Below are 19,349 nucleotides of genomic sequence, written 5' to 3'. Positions count from 1 at the left end.
AACTTGCCCCAGATATTACTTTTGGTATGAGAAATGCTCCTTGGGACCGTGAAAAATATTGCTGAATCCCAAATGAAACAATGGGGCCCATCTTTAAGGATGACAGCCACCTGTCTACGGACAGCACAGGCTGAACGTAGGAGGGAGGAGAGATCTTGAGGGGCCATTGCCTTTGGAAGGCAAACATGTCAGTGGCTTTGCAGGGAAGAAAACTACAGGGATATCTCAAATGTTAATTTCTTTTGTTTTGTTTTTAAAAGCTAAACACCCAACTTTAGCATGGGGTCCCTTATCTCTGACACTTCAAGGCAGTGTCGCGGTGAGAATGGTGTCTTGTTATGCCACCGCCCTGGGGGACCTCCTCCAGACTCCTGCCTTTGGACGCCATCAGAGGAAAAAAAAGAGTAACATTTCTGGCACTTCTGTTTCATTATCTGACTGCTGCAGGTTGGCAGCAATCATGGAATAAATTAACCCCATATCTAAGAGCATGGAAATAAGGACACAAACAGATAACTTTCAACAAAGTAAATAAAAAGTAAACATCAGTCCTTCCAAAGTCCTGGGCTGATTGTGTGTCACCAGGGCTTCCTCCTGCTGGCATTACATGGTCATAAAATATATGTGGATGGCACTCATGTCAGTGGTGTGCACATTAATGCAATGTGCATACCATCAGTGCAACCAAATGGGATGCAAATGAAAACTGTCACTACCTTCGTAAAGCAGAAATAGCTGAGGGTTTATCTGCAAAGGGACAATGATTAGTCCGAATTAACTAAGGTGTGCATTTGAACTATATTAGTTAAATACAATGATATTCTCATTAAGAATTAAAAATGTCCTGATTCAATTTAACTTAATTTACTTCCAAAGTAAATCATGATGCAGCAAAGACATTTTACCCTAAAGATCTGATTCTACAAAAGGCCAATGACTGAGATACTGAAGTGGAAAAGAAGTTAAATACTTTGAGAGAGCAAAATACTTAGTGATTCATAAAGGTTATTTTGATCCATGCAAAAGAAAAGGAAAAACCTATGAAGATGCTACAGATGTCTGCTGGAAAAAATTTTTGAGTGCAGTAAACAAACATTTACTGAGCTATGAGACTCTCTGGGTGCATATATCCCCCTGAACCCAAACTCGAGTTGCTCCAAGTCCAGTTTAGAAGCAGAGCTCCCTGTGTTTCCACAGCCTCCAGAGCAGACCTCCACTTTATATAAAAGGCAGCTTGCTAGGGAGGCACAGTGTCACTAAAAGTGGGATTTCCAACCATCCCCTGAGGCCCCAGCAGCCAGAAAGACTCAGGCCCATGCGAGTAGCAGCTTTCCTGGCTGAATTATCACTCGCTCCCTGCCCAATATTCCACATCTCTGCCGGGCTAGAAATCGGAGCTCTTACACAGGGCATCCCCAAGAGGTTTTGGTATTTACTAAAACTTTGCGAGAAATCCATTTTTGGTTATTTTTTCTTAAAATTTTTACGAAAGGCAATTTCAAGGAAAAATGCAAGAAAAGGCCATTGATTACAAAACATCATTGATTTTGTGGAAGTTACAAGGACACACAGCTAGAGCCTCTGTATGTTGTCCAGTGCAGCCCTAGAAAAAGAACTAATGCTGGAGACACTTCCTCTGAGGAATGACAAATGGTACTGAGAGCAGCCGCATGGCCCTGAATGCCACCATCTGAACAGCAGCAGCTAAGCAAACTCTGACATTGCCAAGCAAGAAGACAAGAGGGGAGACAGCCATTCACACCTGTGAGGCACTGGTGCTTATTTACTTAAAACACATCTTAAAATAAAGAAGTAGTTATTTTCAACAAAATAGTCTTTGGTATAAAGTAGATCATTCAAGGCTCTAAAATGGATGGATAACAACAGCTCTACACAGTTTCCACAACCTCAGCACAGCACCAAGAGTCTTGCCCTGGGCATGTTTTGATGTGCTGTCCCTTTTCCTGCCCTTATCTTTAGTGCATACAGTAATTTGGAGAAGAATTGGGCTGGAAAAATTACAGAGGATTGTTTTGCTAATTGAGCAGTCAGACCTCAGTAACTCTCGTGCTGGGATGCCCTCAATCACCCCCCATACACCAGCATCATGGGCAACTATTATCAGGGGCATCTCTAGTGGATGTCCCAGAGGGAGCTTGCTTTAATTGTGGTTTTATACATTCCTGTCATCTTCACCGACAGCCCCGTTCTACTTCCCTGCTTCTGGAAAGCAAAACTTGTTTTGGAGAAATTATGAAAAGTGCATTCAGAACAGGCATCACCTAGGTCTTTCTCTGCTAACCAACCCTCCCAACAGCCAGAGCTCAAAGAGAGCAGCCCACAGCAAGTTGTACCTACTTTTTGTGACGACGCCTTCCAGGTGGATGATGTTGGGGTGGTCAAACTGCCCCATGATGCTTGCCTCTCCCAAGAAATCTCTTCTCTGTTTCTCTGTGTAGCCCACCTTCAGGGTTTTGATAGCCACTGGAAACTCACGCTTTCCCTGCAGCTTCAGCCTCCCACTGCAGACTTCCCCAAATTCACCTTCAGAAGAAAAAGAGGAAGAATGGGATCGCACCACATTGAGGGAACACGTGATGCGCCTCTGTCTACAGGATGCAGCACAGCCTTGGCTGATGAAAAGCACAAAGGGCTGCCCTGCATCCATGGATATGGACTGCTGAACATCGCAGTGATGACTCTCAAACAGCCACTATACCACAAGCCAAGTGATTCATAAGCACAAGAAAACTTTGAGTAAAAATGTAATTTTCCTATATTTAAAGAGCTGTGCTTTATATTCCGTTGGGTTTTTTTCTCATTTCATTCTTTTGTCTACTATATGAAAGGGTCCTGTCATATCCTATACCACTATCCTGCGTGGATAGCTGTAAAACTCAAACCACTTGCTTCTTAACCTTCCTTTGGTAAGTTACGTAGATGGAAAGCTGTCAGCCTTTCACAGTAACATATATTTTTAAAGACTATAAACTCTTCACAATTTTATTTCTACCTTTCCCAAAAAGTAACCTAAATGGATTTTTTTTTTTTTTTCTGGTAAGCACTAAATTACATCGAAACCCACAATTACAGAGGTTAGAAAATACTCCTAAGGTTGGATGCAAGTCTAAACAAAAAGCTTTATGGAAACAAAATGGGAGTTTCTTCTTTTAACCAAAGAAGTTTAAAGCTCTAGACTTTGGCTTGTGCTTTTTTAATGTCCCAGATGACCTCTTATTTTTAATTTTTGCTTCAAGACTGACCTTAATGATGGGGGATAAAAGGGTTCAAATGGTAAAAAAATATGTGAAACTAAAATGACTCCTTTCTCTTAACATCCATTGAAATAGCTCAACTGACCATTTGTGATCATTTTCTGATATTTTCAGTTCAGCTCCTGAATTTCAAAACTGCAGACAGTGACAGATCTGTCCCAAACTTCAGCTGGAACATGCTCAGCTTCACTTGCAGGGTACCTAACAGCTCAAATTTTTCACAGCCCTTCCCAGATCTCTCATGTCAAGGAAGCCAACCCTTCACGTTGCTAAGGGTCATGGAATGCATTTCCATACCAGCTCCAATAACTCTTTCAATGGTTATGCATGAAGCTTCAATTTCCTTAGCAAACTCGTGGACAGCTTGATTGGGGTCCTCGTAGGTGTGGGGGTCAACATAGGTCCTCATTCCAGGAAGCTTAACTGAAAGCAAAAATTAAGCACATTTAATGGCACATGACACCATGGAAAATGGGCATTACACCCCTGTCCCTTGCACTCTGCTCCCCTGGAAATTTATTTCTATGGTGAAAATGAGTGTCATTCCTGAAAAATGAAATTTAGTTTATATGTGACATACGTGCAACTTTAGCATATTTAGAAAAGTAAAACAGTGCTCAGCTGGAATGATGTGCAGCTAAAAATCCCTTTTGGTGCTGTGTAATGGATTAGTCCAGTGTCTGATAGAAAAGAATCCCTTTCTGGAACCAGAGAGGAACACCAGGAAGAAAAGTACAAAAAACAAAATGTTACCAGAGTAAATTGCAAAGCAAGCTGGATGGATGGGGTTTGATGGAGAGCTGAAATAAATTATGCCCTACCAGTCACACATCAGCAAATCAATCGCCCACATTATTTCAGACAAAGTTACTGAGATTTGAAAGAACTGCATATTTGCAGTACAAAGCCTGTGGGTTGTATCAGTATAAATATAATCAATAGCTAGCTTTTTCTCCTGGACTTGAGAGGCGAAAAAGTATTTTCATTATCCATATTATAAGTTTGTTTTGACAATCATTAAGGCTACTCACATGAAGAATTGCTCATCAGTCTAATGAGACTGCTACATTACATTGTGGCTCTTAATTGATTTGCTTCCTGCTGGCTTCATTACATAGCACTAATGGAAATTTGACTTTTGCTCACAATGTGTTTGCCTTTTCCACCCCAAAAGGCACCTCACTGCTACTCATCCCCAGATCCCTCAGCTCTTGATGAAGGATAGCAACCACAAGATTTACTTTCTAGCATCACCACAGAGGGGTTTTCTATACAAGGGCATTAACACAGCATTTCTGAAAGCTTCCTAGGTACAGGAAATAGGTGTTATTCCTCACACCTCTGCAGAAGCATCCAAGCTGAAGAGCAGCAGTGGGCTTGGTCCTCACAGCTGGCTGGGTGGAAGCAAAGGTTTCAAACAGGTATTTTGGACCGATGCACCCAGACCACAAAAATGTGCTGAGCAGAAAAAATTACTAGCATCTTGGTTCATACAGCAAAAACAGAGGAACAAACCAAAATGGCTCAAAGAAAGATCTGGTGCAAACATAACAGGTGTGAATAGCTTAGCACATATAAGGACTGTTCAAATCTTCAGTTCTCTGTGGGGCCTGCAGCAGGGGCAGGTGGGAACCTACTGTACAAACAATTATTTTGTGAATTACCAGCAAAACCAGATTTTTTTTTTTTTTTTCCCAGAAAACCACCTCTCAGTTGAATTTCTCATTACCACAGAAAGCCAAAACCACATACGTATGTTTGCTCTTTACTCACTGTGGCCATTATGAAAATGCATCTTTTCTTCTTCTGGATCTTGCTTCGCCTTGCTATAGCCACATCGCCTGGGGAAAAAAAAGCCAAAAAAACACAACAGAAGAGTATTTTTGTCTCTGGTATGGCAGAACTCCATTCTTTACCTTGAATCATACAATGCAAAAAAATCACCCAGAGCAGTGATGAGCCCAACCTCTCTAGCGGCTCTGCTGCTGCTGTCCCTGTTTTAGCTCATCAAACTAGTTGCAATTTCCCTAACGGGATTTAGGGCTCAAGGCCCATGGATTTTCAATTGGACTTGTGTTTCCAAATCCCACAGATGCTTCTGAACAACTCCACTCTACCTGACATTTAATACAGCTATTATTAAGAGGAAAAGAAAGCAGGAACAGGAAGGACAATGAAAGGGGAATGGGATGAAACATTAGAATTGCAGAAACAAAATCTCCTGGACTGCAAAGCTTTTGCAGGCACTGTGTTGTATGTCTTGCATGCTCCCATTCGTCCACTGTGCATTTGCACAGAACTTTAAATCATGGTATTTTAGAAAATGGTCTTGTGTAAATATTAACATCTTATACACATGCAAAATAATGGCTTAAAACAAAACAAAACAAAACCAAACTTGTTGCCTCACTGCCTTCAGGTGTCTCCTACATATTGCTGGCTCTGTAAAGCATTTCATGCACATCCCCTCTCAACAGGGGAGCTGCCATTCATGGAATCCCCTCTGCCCAACAGAAAAAAGATGGAAAAATACAAGCTGCCTGACCTATCCTGCTCCCACCTTAGTGCCAGACCGTGCAAGGATAGTGCTGAATACTAGCATGGAGTTGCAACCACAGTCATATGGAAGCTGCATCTCTCCCAGGGCACCTCCTATTAGTTTTCAGCTGCTCTTCCCTCACTCTTCATTCTTCTCATTGGTTTTCCAGGTGATGAGTTTTGCATTAACATTAACTGTCTGCTTTGGTGGCATTTCTGAGATCTGGTTCACTTAGACAACCACATGGAAGCCCCAGGATAACTGCATGGGCAAGAAAAATTGCTATACACACACACACACATTTAAAAATATGGGATGAGGTATGTAGGATGCACACACATATGCCCTTCTTTCCAAGAACCTGATAACATAACTGGATATGGGAACTGGATCATCCTTACAGCAAACCACATGAACATGAGACTGAAGGGCACTGCTTGGTAGAATGAAAAACCTGGAACAGACACCTGCAAGCTAGCCAGCATGCAGTGGAATCACAAGCTGGCACACCTCGAAGAAAGCCTCAGGCCACTAAGAAGCCACTTAAAGCTGAGAAACCTCTCTTTCTTTGCTTCTGTGATTTTTGAGCTAGGGTCACGTGAGCACTCCAGTAACACTCACAGCAAGGAGGAGCATATAATTAGCAGGAACAAAACTGCAGTTAGGAGGAGTCAGTAACAGGCATCTGCATGAAACATGCCCTCAGCATGAAGTCCCATTACAGGGAACTGCTGTCTGCCCAGATGCAAGGGGCCAAGTAGCCTTTTGGCTACAGGATTCTGGCACTGGGTTTGTGAAATGATCACAATACAGACAAAAGCCCGGACAGAATGAGACCCCACCATTGAGCTGGACTCAGCAGAGCTGGATGCTCGACCATTGAGGAAGGGAAAGGCAACATGAGCTTCTGGGGTTATTCTGGGAAAGAGGAAGCTTACCTTGGGGACAAAGGGAGACCTGTGCTACAGGGAGATGAAGGAAAAAGAGATTGAAAAGGTTGTGCAGGCACAGGGGAACAGATCAAGAAGACAAGGAAAGGCTGGCAGGCAGTCTGGGGAAGCAGGCAGGGAGATAAACAGGTTGCACTTAATCAACAGCCAGGCTATACATGCAGGGCATGATTTCAGCAGCAGCAACCAAGCTGAGACCATAACACTTTGAATGCAAACTCCACAAGGACAGCACTGAGGTGCCCAGAGACGTGGCTCAGTTATCTGCATGTTGGTGCTCATTGCCTTGCTCTAAAAACAGCAGCGCCTTTTCCTGAGATAAGGTCTTGCATAAATAACTCAAAACCTAAGCACTAGGTGTAAATGGAGACCCTGGGAGTAAGGGTCATTTCAAAGCACATTCTGGTGTTCACAAACCCTTGGTGAGAATGGATTCTTCTTCCTCATTGTATAACCTCCCCTTAATTAAATAGAGAGAGGAGTCTCAGTATCAAGTCTCACTTCTGGCAACCCCATTTTTTTCTACTGCAAGTTGCCAAAGTTACATCAGTTTTCTGCAGAACTAATTTTTCTGGATGGAGGCATATGACTCAATTGGCCTTTTAAAAATACACAAATATGTCAATTCATCCTTCTATCAAATGCACGTATCCAATACTTCTTCTGTTTTGCCTTTTGGAGCAAATGCCCCTATCTCTTCTTCAGGTTTGGAGCACTTTGCCTGTAGAAATACTTTTCTAACATCATCCTTTCTTTGACCTGCATCTCCTGATTCCTTGACCATAAAAACAGAGGAGACAAAGACGCCATCCCCTGAATGCAGTGATCCAAGCACACCTGGATGCACAATAGTCCCTATTTTACTGCCCATGGAAGCACTCCAAGGGCCAATGCAAACCAGTTGGCTGCAGATGCCCCTTTCTCTCGAGATGGGTAACACATACAGCAGCACATTACATTAGCATACGAAATCAGGCTCCAGGACGCCTGAAGCATCGTTAAAACAAGCCTTGACAAGACACATCAAAGTGAAATGGCAGCTGGTGGACAGTGACTGTCAAGCAACAGTTGGGTGTCACTAATAAAGCTTGCTGCAAAACCTGTTATCACTTGTGCCCTTCACACACTTTCTCAAACTACCCAGAGTCCACGATGACTGGGGCCAAACCACACTTTTTCCATGCTTGACCTTCACATGCTTTAAATAACACACACAAGCATTTTTTCCTCCTTTCTTCCCCAACTAAATCCCATAGAAATCTGCAATTTCAGGTTAACAATCCAGAGTCACTTTTTGAATCTTACTGGCATATCGAAGTATCTAAATATTGTGGCTTTGTAATATATTTTGGGAGAAAAAAAAGAGCTCAATTGTTTGTGAAATAATCCTTGTCTGCATGTGCTCTTGCTCTTAATATTTATTGGCTAAGCTGTGAGTCAAAAGCTCTGATGGAAGACTCATTCTCTAGTTTATTATCACTGTACAAACCATAGATTTCCTATCTTTTCTGCATCAAGCACGGCAAAAGCATAAAGATCCTGACACTCGCTTCATCTCCCACTGAGCTGGAGACATTCAGCCAAAGAGTTAACGTAATTCAGCAGCACACCTGAATCTCAATTCATTTACTCCTGTTGTGGGTTTGTCCCAGTTTCTCTATGTGGAATGCAGATGTCTTCCTTGCACGGCTGTGTGTTTTTCAATAAAAGTATCAGAGGTAAAAAGAAAAGTGAGACTTTAAATATTCTTAGGGCATCATGTCTTATTTAAAAACTACTTGCAGATTGGCAGACAGCTCATAAAATATTTATGGAGCAGATTATAAAAGTGAAGTTGTAAAATGATCCCTATATAGGTTTATAAAATATAAAATGGACAGGTAGAAAGATGAAGAGTCCAGCTGGGAAACCAATGCCCACTATCTTGCATGACAGAAGCCAATTCACAGAGAAAAATCCTTCACGAAGTGAGGCAGAAAGATGCTTGCTCTCCCTGGACTGATGGAGAATCTTTTGTTTCTACCATGTGCTTCTTGACACCCTTGCTGAGTTGTGTGTGGCCCTTTGGCCACTCGAGGCATTCCCCTGAAAACCACAGAATGCCCAAGGGAAAGAGTTTTCATCTCCCCAGCTAGGGCCACCATTCTGGTCATAACCCAGGCAAGACACACCCAGGAGACTATGAACCTGGACCTTGGATGTCAAGCCCTAGGTGCTGGTGTGGAAAAATCTTCACTTTTTTACGGGCATAGGCCAAAGCATTTTAGCACACGGCCAAGGCATTACTGGAAATGCAGGTGGGGACAGCATTGAGACAACTCTGATGAGGAAAAGGACTTCACCTTGCCAGGCGCAGTCAGTGCCATCGAACAGGCTGTGCCCTGAAGCAGCATGCAATCTCCCATCCCAGTCTTGCAGAGACTTATACATGTATTTAATCTCTGAAATATGAGATAAATGGAGCATACACACTTCTCTGAAACAGAGACAAAACACTTTTTTTTTCAGGGGTGAGACCTTCACTCAGAAGCCTGTCTTTTACAATAAATCAACTTACAGGAATGCTTCCAACCCATCTCAAGCTGTCACTTTGCAGGAGGTTTGCAAGGATTGCAAGGTTGTTGTTTACAAGGGGTTAGGGCTTATTTCAGACTATTTGTTCCAGGATGTTAAAGCAATAAAGCTGCATACGTGTTGCAGGGCAGGATCGTGTTCCATGCAGAGGAGCAAACAAACATGGATCTCTCCATCTGGCCAAGATTCTGTCGCCTCAGCTCACGTGTGGAGACAATAACTTGTTCAGTAAATAGCTTTTTCCTTGATAAACACTGCTGATACTGAGAGCCGGAGGCAAAAGACTACCACTAGTGATGTTATTCTGTGTTCAGCATTTGCCTTTGCTGCTTGCAATCCTAGGATAAATTCAGTATCAAAAAACCAGGGAATACTCAAGGGTCTGGTGTAAACTGAACAGCTTCTCTACTGGAAGTTGCTTTCTGTTTTTCTGTTCACTTTCCTCTTGCACAAGATCAAAAGAGCAGTAAAAGGTCTGGTGATGACAAGCAAAGACCTTTAGCTCAGTTCAAGAGATTCAGGAGATGGCTGGCCTGAGAAGGAACGGGGCAGATTCCCTTCCAAAGCGCTGCAGGCTCACAATCTTCTCAGCTGCTTTCCCAGCACTGCTGTCCCTCTCTACACTGTGTGACCCTGTCTTTGACCTCTGATTAACTTGGATGCCTTACAAAGGAAGCTTCACAAATCCAGCAGTGGTATTTTTAGCCTTTAGTCTTCGCCTGCCTTTGTGCTGAATGACTCCCTGCTTCCCTAAATCACCGCCAGAACAATTAAAAATAATTTAAACAAGATACCGTTTTCCCCTCTTGCAGGAAGCTCCCTCTGAAGTGATTTCCATAAATCTCTCTAAAGAGGTTGTCGTGCCTTCTCATAGCACAGCCAATGGTGTCTGTGCCTTGAAGTAACTTTTCCCATTTCCCCTTCCCAGCCTGCTGCCACATTAGTCTCCCTGCACCCTAGGAGGAAACCTGCAGAGGGTGTTTTCCAGGTCAGCCAAGTTTTCCTTGCGCGTCTCTTCTTCACAGCCATCCAGTGCAATCCTGGTCTTCTCTGAGAACTGTTTTCCATTGCTGTCATGCTCCAGCTGGGGGCCTTGCTGAGGACATTTGAAGCATGCCTTGCAGCGTGGGACTGCTAGTGCATGGGTGCCATAGGCATGACAGACAACAGAAGTACTGTAAGATTTTCCTTCAGAGCTATCATTGCCAAAACTGTGGTCCATACAGCAAAACAACTTTTTACAGGCACACACTTTGAGCTGAGCATCCTTACTCGCTAAATCTGCTCTCACAGAAAAACAAGTGAAAAATACTCTACCAGCAGGAAAAACCAAAACCCAAACCCAAACTCCTCCTCTATCAAAATAAAAATACAGCACCAGAGGACCCCAAAATGGTCCACCTTAGCATCTGCTGTGCCTCACAGCAAGGGACTGCACCATGACCCAACTACCACCATGCAAAGCCTCAGCATCTCCCAGAAAACACAGAAGGTTGCCACATCTCTCACCAGCTGCGCTGAGAAAACTTCCCAGCTTAACAATGCACGTGGGATGTCTCAGAAGTTCTGTGGTCTCAAGCAGCTGTCTGATGGGGATGGTGGTTTTACATGCATCTCTGAGGAGCCTTAGGAAGATCTCTGCCCACACAAATATTAGTTGACTCTTCTTTGGGAAGCAACTCAACTTGCATCCAGTCAAAGCAACAGAAACTAAAATCACCCCTCCTTTGACTAGTTAGAAAAGAGGGGAGAGTACAAGAGAGCCGAGAGTGGTGAGGCAGCCCAGATGGTGGCAGAACAGGACAGCATGCAGCATGGACACGCACCTCAGAGATATGTCCAATGCTGCTGGAGCATATCGTGGGCAAGCAGCACCATGTCATTGCTGTGTGTGTCACACACTGACATGTATGTCCATGACATACGCTTCATTCCACCGACATGCATGTCTCGTGCCACTAAACACCTTTCTGCTCCCGCCTACCCCCTGCCTCCTCTGGGGGCACGTTACCTCCCCCGGCCCCTTTGGATGATAAGAAGCAGAACTTGATGGGTATCCAGCATACATGGTGTTTAATTAGACACCTGCTGCTGCAGTGTCTGCACTGATCATGACATAACACAGCGGGTTTTTGCCCCTGAGATCCCTGCTCTTGCTGAAGATACACTCTGCTTCAGGTCACGCTATTTCCAGTTGTTGAGATAGACAAGCTGGGTACAGAGATCAGATGAGAAAGTGATTTCCAGGCCAATACAAGAAAGGAAGGGAGAGGCAGACTGTGCACAGAAAACACGGACGGAGGACACGAAGTAGGAGCCAGCACGGGTGGGAACACTGACCATGTTAGGCTCGGATAGGCAACAGCACGCAGAGAAGAAGCCCACCCACAGCCATGATCGCAGCAACTGAAAAGCAAACAAAAAGGCCCAGGATAAGGAATAATCCCACCGCCCTGGCAAGGTGCAAATACATTCACAACATTTTTATATGTATTTCTTTCTCCTTATTGCAATTATTATTTGGACCTGAACACCCTGGGCTGCAAAAAATTTCATGGCATATGCTGTTGTTGGTGAAACATGCCTTGGGGAGAGTGTCTAGATCCTGGTGCTGTGAAGCAACGTGCTTCCTGTACTGGAGTACCACCATCAGGATTAGTGAGGCCACCCATGTGCTTAAACTTAAGCACCTGCCTTGACGCAGGCAAAGTGATGTTTTTTCCACAAGTGTGTATGTGGTACAATTACAATTGCCTTTAAAAAAGGAAAAGCACTGGATGAATATGAGCCCTGCCTTTGCAGACCCTTATGCATGTACTCACAGAGCCCTTTCTGCATCTCCTCGTATCACTGAAGCTTTGCACATGTTAGGTATCTGCAGAAGCAGGACCTTGTGAGAGCTTCAATAAACTCAAAATATGGTGAGCAGAAAGGCACTCCATGCACCCACAGCTTGCCTTTGAAGGCTGCTCAGCCATTACTTTAATCAGACAATGGGTTTGCCCAGCATCAGTTGTCAACCCAGTGCTGGCTGCACCTCAGTAATTGCCCTTTATCCTTGTCAGAGAACTTGCACAGACAATTTTTCTGTTATCAAATCTATTAAGACAGTTCATCCCGGAAAAGAACATAGTGCAGAAGAAACAATAGGAAGGACTTCAGTACAAGCAGGAGCCCAGTGGTGCAGGTGTACTCCAGTTAATGTCAGCTGAAGATCTCTTCATTTCTCCTCAGTCATCACAAGCCATTCTTGAAAAAAATCCTGTGCACGTCAGATTTTCATACGCTACGACTTACAATGCCTAAATACATTAGAATAGTTTATTGAGACAAAATTAACATTCTGCAACTGCATTGCCTTAAATTATGATGCAAAATAACTTCAGGCATGCAATGATTTACAGAATTATACACTGGATTATGTGCTTACTTAAATTAAAACTGGTGAAGAATGTCTTCTAAGCTCCTTTTGCGTCAGCAAAACAACTTGCTAACATTTTCTAAACAGCAATGCCAATATCTCTAACTATAATTAACAATATTTTCTATTTTCATAATGCCCCAGCTTTTTCAGTCATACTAATATGGGAGCAGATCAGCCTTCACTAAACCACTCCACAGATCCAAGTTAACACCAAGTTAACACCAGAAATCCAAAACTCAAAGGCACACAAAGGGAACCCAAGCACTATATATATCTTGAGTCAATTTTGCCATTTTCTTCTTTTAACCTTGCAGGATTTGAGGGCAGGGAACTGGTGTATCTCCAGAAGACCAGTTTGGCTTATGTTTCAGCAAGGAGGCCCTTTTCCCCCAGGCATTTTCTAATGGCTGCTGCCACCAGACCTCTCCACACCTCCACAGTACCCAGCATGCAAAGTCAAAGCTTTCCAAACAAATGTTCAATTAGCCTGAAAAGAAACCACTTCCTTAAAATGAAAAGAGCTCAATGTTTCCCTGAAAAAAGAAAAATTCTTTGAGACCTCATCAGCAACAGGGCTGCTCTGAGATGAAATCAGTTCCCTGCACTGAATCCAGTGCACTTCAGATCTCACTCTCTTTATACGGAGTAAAAAAAAATGTTCAGATGCAAGAGAAATGTACTTCAGTGTAGTCTTGCTCCTAAAAACCCATCAGCTGTGCACTTATGGTCAAAATGCTCTGAGGTTTAGCATTAGAGGAAATCTAAAGTACTTAGAAACAAACTAAACTGGATCAGCAGACAATAAAATTCACTTTCTGGTCCAAGGAGCACTTGGATAGGTAAGTGAACTTACCAATTGGTCTGAACAGCCAGGATAAAGGAAAATTTTTTACTACTTGTGTTAAAAGGATGGCTTGATTTGGCAAATAAACTTCAAAATATAAAAATCCTGAGGCAAATAAGGCCAATGTTAAACTCAAACAAAGCCATCATGCGCCTTGTGGCCATCAGACTGGGGTGCCTGATGGCTTCTAGAAGGGGCCCAGTTCCCACCTTCTCATTTCCTGCAAGGCTTTCTTAGACTAGAAACTGAGGAGCTGAAAGCAAAAGCCTTCCAGACAAGATCAAACGCTATAAATAAGATTAAAATCCTGTTTAACAAAGTACAGCCAGACCTCTCCAGGGTTTTAAGATCTTCAGCCAGCTAGCTAACCTATATTGGAGAGCAGAGTTGAACCAAGCATTGTATACATCAATTTTATCTGCAAACTCTCCTCCGGCCTCACTGAATCAACCAGCAAACTATGAGAAGAGGTAGTAGGGGCTGCTACTGGTCAGGAGCCCCTCTGCAGGATAACAGATGACATGTCCATGTAACAGCAAAAGTTATTGAGAAAATATCTGCAGTGTTAAACCCCTTTTGCTGGGAAAGAACAGGCTCTGAGGCAACACCATCTCCAAAAGCTAAGCTTGCATGAAGCAAGGTGTGACACCTGCTTCTAGCCCTGGTTTCAAGGAAAGGGCTGCAGATGGGAAAAAAGAATAATGTAGAGGCGACTGCAGCTGCAGTGACACCTCCAGGAGCTCTGTGGCCTGCTGGCACTGCCCTGCTCCTTGGCCAGCCCAACTCCGTTGCTTTCAGTTATCTCAGGTACACAGAGACAACACACCTCCAGTTCTAGCTAAGGTGACCCCCAAAAAGCTTATGTGGTTTGCAAACCCAACTGTCCAGAGAGCAAACTTTAATAAACCTGTGCGAGGAGCACTTATCAACACCCTTGGCACTGTTTCAAACCCTGGGCTTGGTTAATGAAATGTATATATATCATGGGCCCCAGCAACTGTGCCTGCAATTAATGTAATTAATTTACCACAAATCTGTAGATGACCCTGAAAGCATTTGGAATTAAACTACATTTTTAATGTCTAGATAGAATTCAGAGAGGCTCTACCATATATAGATGTGGCTTTTAAGAGTTGCAAGTTGAAGTCTTGAAATCATGATAAATAAAAGTCTTGTTTGCTGCTTTTAATAAGCTGTTCTAATGGGATGTTCTTCAGAGGCTTGCAATTAGAGACTGAAATACTTGAGGGTGCCTGGGAAGATTTTTTTAATCCTTCATATGGCCTTGAGTGACGGTAATGATGATGGTAATGACCTGCATATCCAGGTCAGGAGGCCAGTGCTACACCTAGCAATTCCTGAGTCAACATGCTTGCTCTAAACATCAGAGAAGTAGCATTACACACTGTGAGCTGCTAGGAATATATTCCCACTTTGTCCCAAAATATACAAATGTTTAAGGAGTCACCTGCTCTTTCTGCTGAGCTATCCTAGCTCATACGTTAAAGCACATCTCTGCACTGTTTGAGAAAAACTGAGAATGCAGAAGGCCAAGCAGGTGATAGCTATGCAGCCACTATGGGAAGGAAAGCAACGTCTTCAGGGAAAGGAACTGCACTTGGAAAGACCTCTGGCATTATACTTCTCTATGTCTAAGACATAAGAAAGCGGAGATAACCTTTTTTCTAGATTAGAAGCCAAATGCTGCTACGTGGCGAAGCCCCAGGCGAGGTCACGCTTCTGATTTCAAAGCAAGTGAAGCATCCACATATTCAGAAGTGCAGAAGGACAAGAGTATGACTTCCTTCTTCATTCTCTACCCACTCCACAGTCAAGAGAAGACATTGTAAAAATCCCACTTTCAAAGGCTACACACACAAGGGGTGCTCAGCAGGAGCTTCAAGCTGCTACAAATTCCAGCTTGAAGGGCAGCCCATCTCCCTTCTCCAAGCAGAAATAGGACTTGCACAGTGCCATCAAAGAAATCACCTGCAAGAAGGTGAGGAGGTTTCACTTACTGTGGCACTACCCCTCATTTTCCCTGCTCTGACAAAGCTTATGCCGGTTGCTTATCTGTTCATCACCGTCCTTCCAGCCCATTCCCTCGGCTGCTGCCAGAGGAGCTCAGAAATAACTTGGAGCTTAATTCAGATTTGGTCAACTCACACCTTCTCTCTGGCCAAAGTCATCTGAAGTCAGATTAGCCTGGGTCCTTAAACCCCTCTCAAAACTGCAGAGCACAGATTGCCTTGCGGAGCCCGGTGAGGTTGCACTAAGCCAAAAATTGTTTAGAATAGAAGAGGAATGAGGTGTTGGAGCAGCCAAATTTGACAAGCTGCTCTCAACAGGATGTTAGAGACGGGTGTTACAGGCAGCAGATTTCCACATGGGTCCTAGGAAGGTATAATCCTGTGCAGAGGGGTGCACTGGAGCACTCTCCCTTCAGAGAGCTGTACTGTACGCCAGTGCTGCTCCCCTCTGCAAAAATGTACCAGCAAAGAGGCTGTTGAAAGGATAGAAGGAGTGAAAACCTTGACCCCAACAGAAGCAGGACCAGACCCTGCCTGCTCTTGGTAGATGGGGATTTTGACTTGGCAGAGCAGTAGCTTCCTCCACAAAATCCTTCCTCTTGTCAGGTGAATCGTGGGGAATATTTGGCAGTAGGCAGCATAATAAAGTGGCTATAAATCACAGGAGACAATGTCCTGCAGGAAGAAGGAAGAGCAGGCAAGAATGTCGAGATAAAAATCCTTTAAAAAGTCACAACTAACAAAAATTGTGACTCATGCTGGAAAAATTCTCCATGAAAACCATTATCTATAGACCATCTCCCATTTCCTACGGAAATATTGAAAAAGCAAACTATTTTAAGCCCTGACACAACTTGGAAAATAGGAAGGGGGAAGGCTGTAGAAAAATTCATCCATTTTGACCTTCCACATCACAGAAGGCTGTAAACACTGTCTCAGAACCTAGGATATACACCACAATCTTTCACCCTCTCTACTCCCTGAAAGTCACTTTTTAACAAGATGCACATATTTGTGTCCTGAAAGTAGCCCTCTGCCACCATAGGCACGGATATTTAAAAGTCTAAATCAGCTAAGGTCAAGGATGGATACGCTGGTATAAGAGCCTCTAATTGCCAATACCCAGGTGGCAAGATTTGTCTTTGCTTTGTCTTTCAGGGGCTAGTTCCTTGCCAGAAGGAGACTTTCTATATATGCATGACACAGGGCGAGTGGCAGCTTTTTGTTGCTTCGATTTTTTTTTTTTTTCCCTAAGTTCTATGAAAAGCTCCCTCTGGTTCTTTGAAAGATCACTTGAGATGGAAAGGTCACCCATAACGGGTAGTTGGCTATAAATGCAGATGCACAGTTGACTTGGCTGTTTTGAACAGCTTTTGCAAACATGCCCAGCACTGACCCAATATCTTGCTGACTTTCCTCTGTAAAAGCTCATGCTTTTGTTTAGTGCTATGAATTTTGAAAGCCTGAGGGACTGGAGGGACCAGCAGTCTCTTAACACTCACCCTAAGACTCACCCTTGTCTGTTTTGCAAAGAGGGCTGGGTTTGAAGGACAAAAGAGGGGTACTGCTCTGGAGAAGATGGTCTCCTCCCCAAACTGCTGAAAATCTGGCTCCTTACCTCAGTCTGTAGGGAGAAAGAGACTGATGATACACAACAACAATTGAGGCAGTTTACTGCTCCCTGTGAGATGGAGTGCAAAGATCTTTGTCACTGGACTGTCTGACACAGACTTTGAAACAAAAGTCTAATGATTTTATATTAATACATACTCCAGACAGGAACAATAATGGTGACAGACATCTAATTCACGCATTGCTAGGAAAGCAAAATTTACAGCTTTGCTCTATCTGTAAAATGCACTGTGCTTTTGAGAACACATAATCCTAACAAAACAAAGATAATAACAACTCTGTGTTCTTTAATTCAGTACTTGTAGCTGGTTTAATAATAGATTTTCAATCCACTTATTTTTTTTTATCCTGAGACAACTACAGCCTGATTTAGTGAATCTCTTTGATTTGTAATCCTGATTGTTATATTATTAATACACCCTTGATGCAAGGAGCGGGATAACTTAAAAAAGTGATCGGCTATTTGGCTTGGCATTTATGACCTTGGTCAGAGGACGTGTTATTTACAGGAAGTTTTCTGGAGCATCTGCAAGTAAATCAGCTCTGAAATGCAGCTTAATTGTTTAGGGCAAAGCACATTTAGTTTCAAAATCCCAGGAATCTCCAGCTTCAGACGCAAAGTGCATTTCCACAGATGGATGCTGACATGTGGAAATGCCACCACGACTGTTCAACTGACCTTTGGTTTAGGGCCAGCTGCCAACAGGAAATGCCAAGCTGTTACTTATATTCATTCAAAAGAAGAGAGAAAACTGCAGAGACTTGAAAGCAAAGAAAAAGGGGAAGAGGTGTGGTCCTGCCTTTGGGAACCTAGCAAAACATAAGAAGCCTGCAGACTCCAGCAAGCTCCTCAGCCCTGTGACTGGAAACTCCTTTCAGAACTGACAAGAGCAGGAAGACATTCACTTTTCACTGCAGAACTGCTCTCAAGCCTCTGCTTGCTGCAGCCTGGGACTTGGGAGGGCAGGTGCAAAGAGGTGCCATACAGCATCCTAGGGAGGAATATCCTGAGGCATCCACGCCCTCTCAAGGACCTGGGAGCACCCTGAAGCCAGCACAAAGCAGCCTGTTTGTGAGAGCTGGTCAGGCTACATCTTCAGTGTGGCAGAGTAAGATGGTTTCTCCTCCTGCTCTCTCACATCCACAGAAAAGACAGAGCCTGGGCTTTGCACTTGTTTGGTGTGGCAAGCAGTAGTGATTCCAGCTGGAGTTCAAAATAGATGTTTTCCTAATAGCAAACACAGGAAAGAATTAGGAAATGCAACCTCCTGGAACCAGGCACTGGAACAACATAACCACTCCAGAGGTTTGATAGGAAAGCATCTTCCAGAAACAGGTTAACTGCTTCAGAAAGGGATAATCCCATGACTTGGAATATGTTTATTGTCCCTGCTGTCACAGCAGGAGAGTTACTCCACAGATTGTCTTGAATCCATATCCAAGGCAAAGCAGCATGAGTAACACATCTCCCTGGCATTTCTGCTTTCTTCCAAACCAGAGCAATTTCTTTGTTTTGCTTTGTTTAATTTCAAATTGTCTGTCATCTTTCTGGATGTTTGGGGTTTATTCTTCTGTTCTCATGAGTCACTCAATGTACTAGATGGACTTTAAAATTCATGGGAACTCACATTGGTGGAGAAGCACTGTGGTTTTGATGTCAGTTTTCTAATAATGGACCAAACCTTGGTGAGGGAGGCTTCTCCACCAGCTCCAAATGAGGGGCTGTGGTCTTTTCAGTTAGGGGAAGGGTTGAAAAGATAAAAATGGATTAAGAGCTCAGGTCCTTGTGCCTGTCCTTCCTAGACATCCAGTGTGGCACCATGGAGGTCCCAGAAACCTGCAGCTGCCCTGGGGTCCACAGAGGGAAGTGTAAGTACAAGGTAGGAGGATTAAGGCAGCAGCAGAGGCAGCAATAAAACTCTAGCCAAAGGAGAAAAGGGCTTTCATAAGCATGCCAAGAGATAAAGAGCTAAGAGGAAGCACATCCTGGAAAGCACATTAGGCAAGAGGACAGAAAGATGTAACTAATGAGAACTGCTGACAAATGGCTCAGGATTTGCAACTGCTTGCTGAGACTCAAG

The 19,349-nt window shown here is 43.5% G+C and overlaps 1 protein-coding gene across 5 annotated transcripts in view; it reads right to left on the bottom strand.

The window, feature by feature from the left end:
* EPHA5 (EPH receptor A5) overlaps window positions 1-19,349 on the bottom strand; it is a 193,939-nt gene that overhangs the window by 20,708 nt on the left and 153,882 nt on the right. For 3 of the 5 annotated variants that reach the window (XM_040063610.2, XM_040063611.2, XM_040063613.2), the window contains 3 exons: window positions 5,049-5,116; window positions 3,573-3,698; window positions 2,359-2,544 (listed from right to left, as the gene is read on the bottom strand). In XM_040063610.2, coding sequence (XP_039919544.1) covers window positions 2,359-2,544; window positions 3,573-3,698; window positions 5,049-5,116 — 380 coding nt within the window. Of the gene's footprint in view, window positions 1-2,358; window positions 2,545-3,572; window positions 3,699-5,048; window positions 5,117-6,752; window positions 6,777-11,678; window positions 11,745-19,349 lie in introns of all 5 variants that reach the window. The other 2 variants (XM_058420826.1, XM_058420827.1) reach the window with 1 other exon arrangement.

Source organism: Hirundo rustica, chromosome 5 (genome assembly GCF_015227805.2).
Source record: "Hirundo rustica isolate bHirRus1 chromosome 5, bHirRus1.pri.v3, whole genome shotgun sequence".
Classification (NCBI taxonomy): Eukaryota; Metazoa; Chordata; class Aves; order Passeriformes; family Hirundinidae; genus Hirundo; species Hirundo rustica.
Note: the sequence above shows the minus strand (reverse complement) of the source record. Positions and strands in the feature narration are given on the sequence as shown.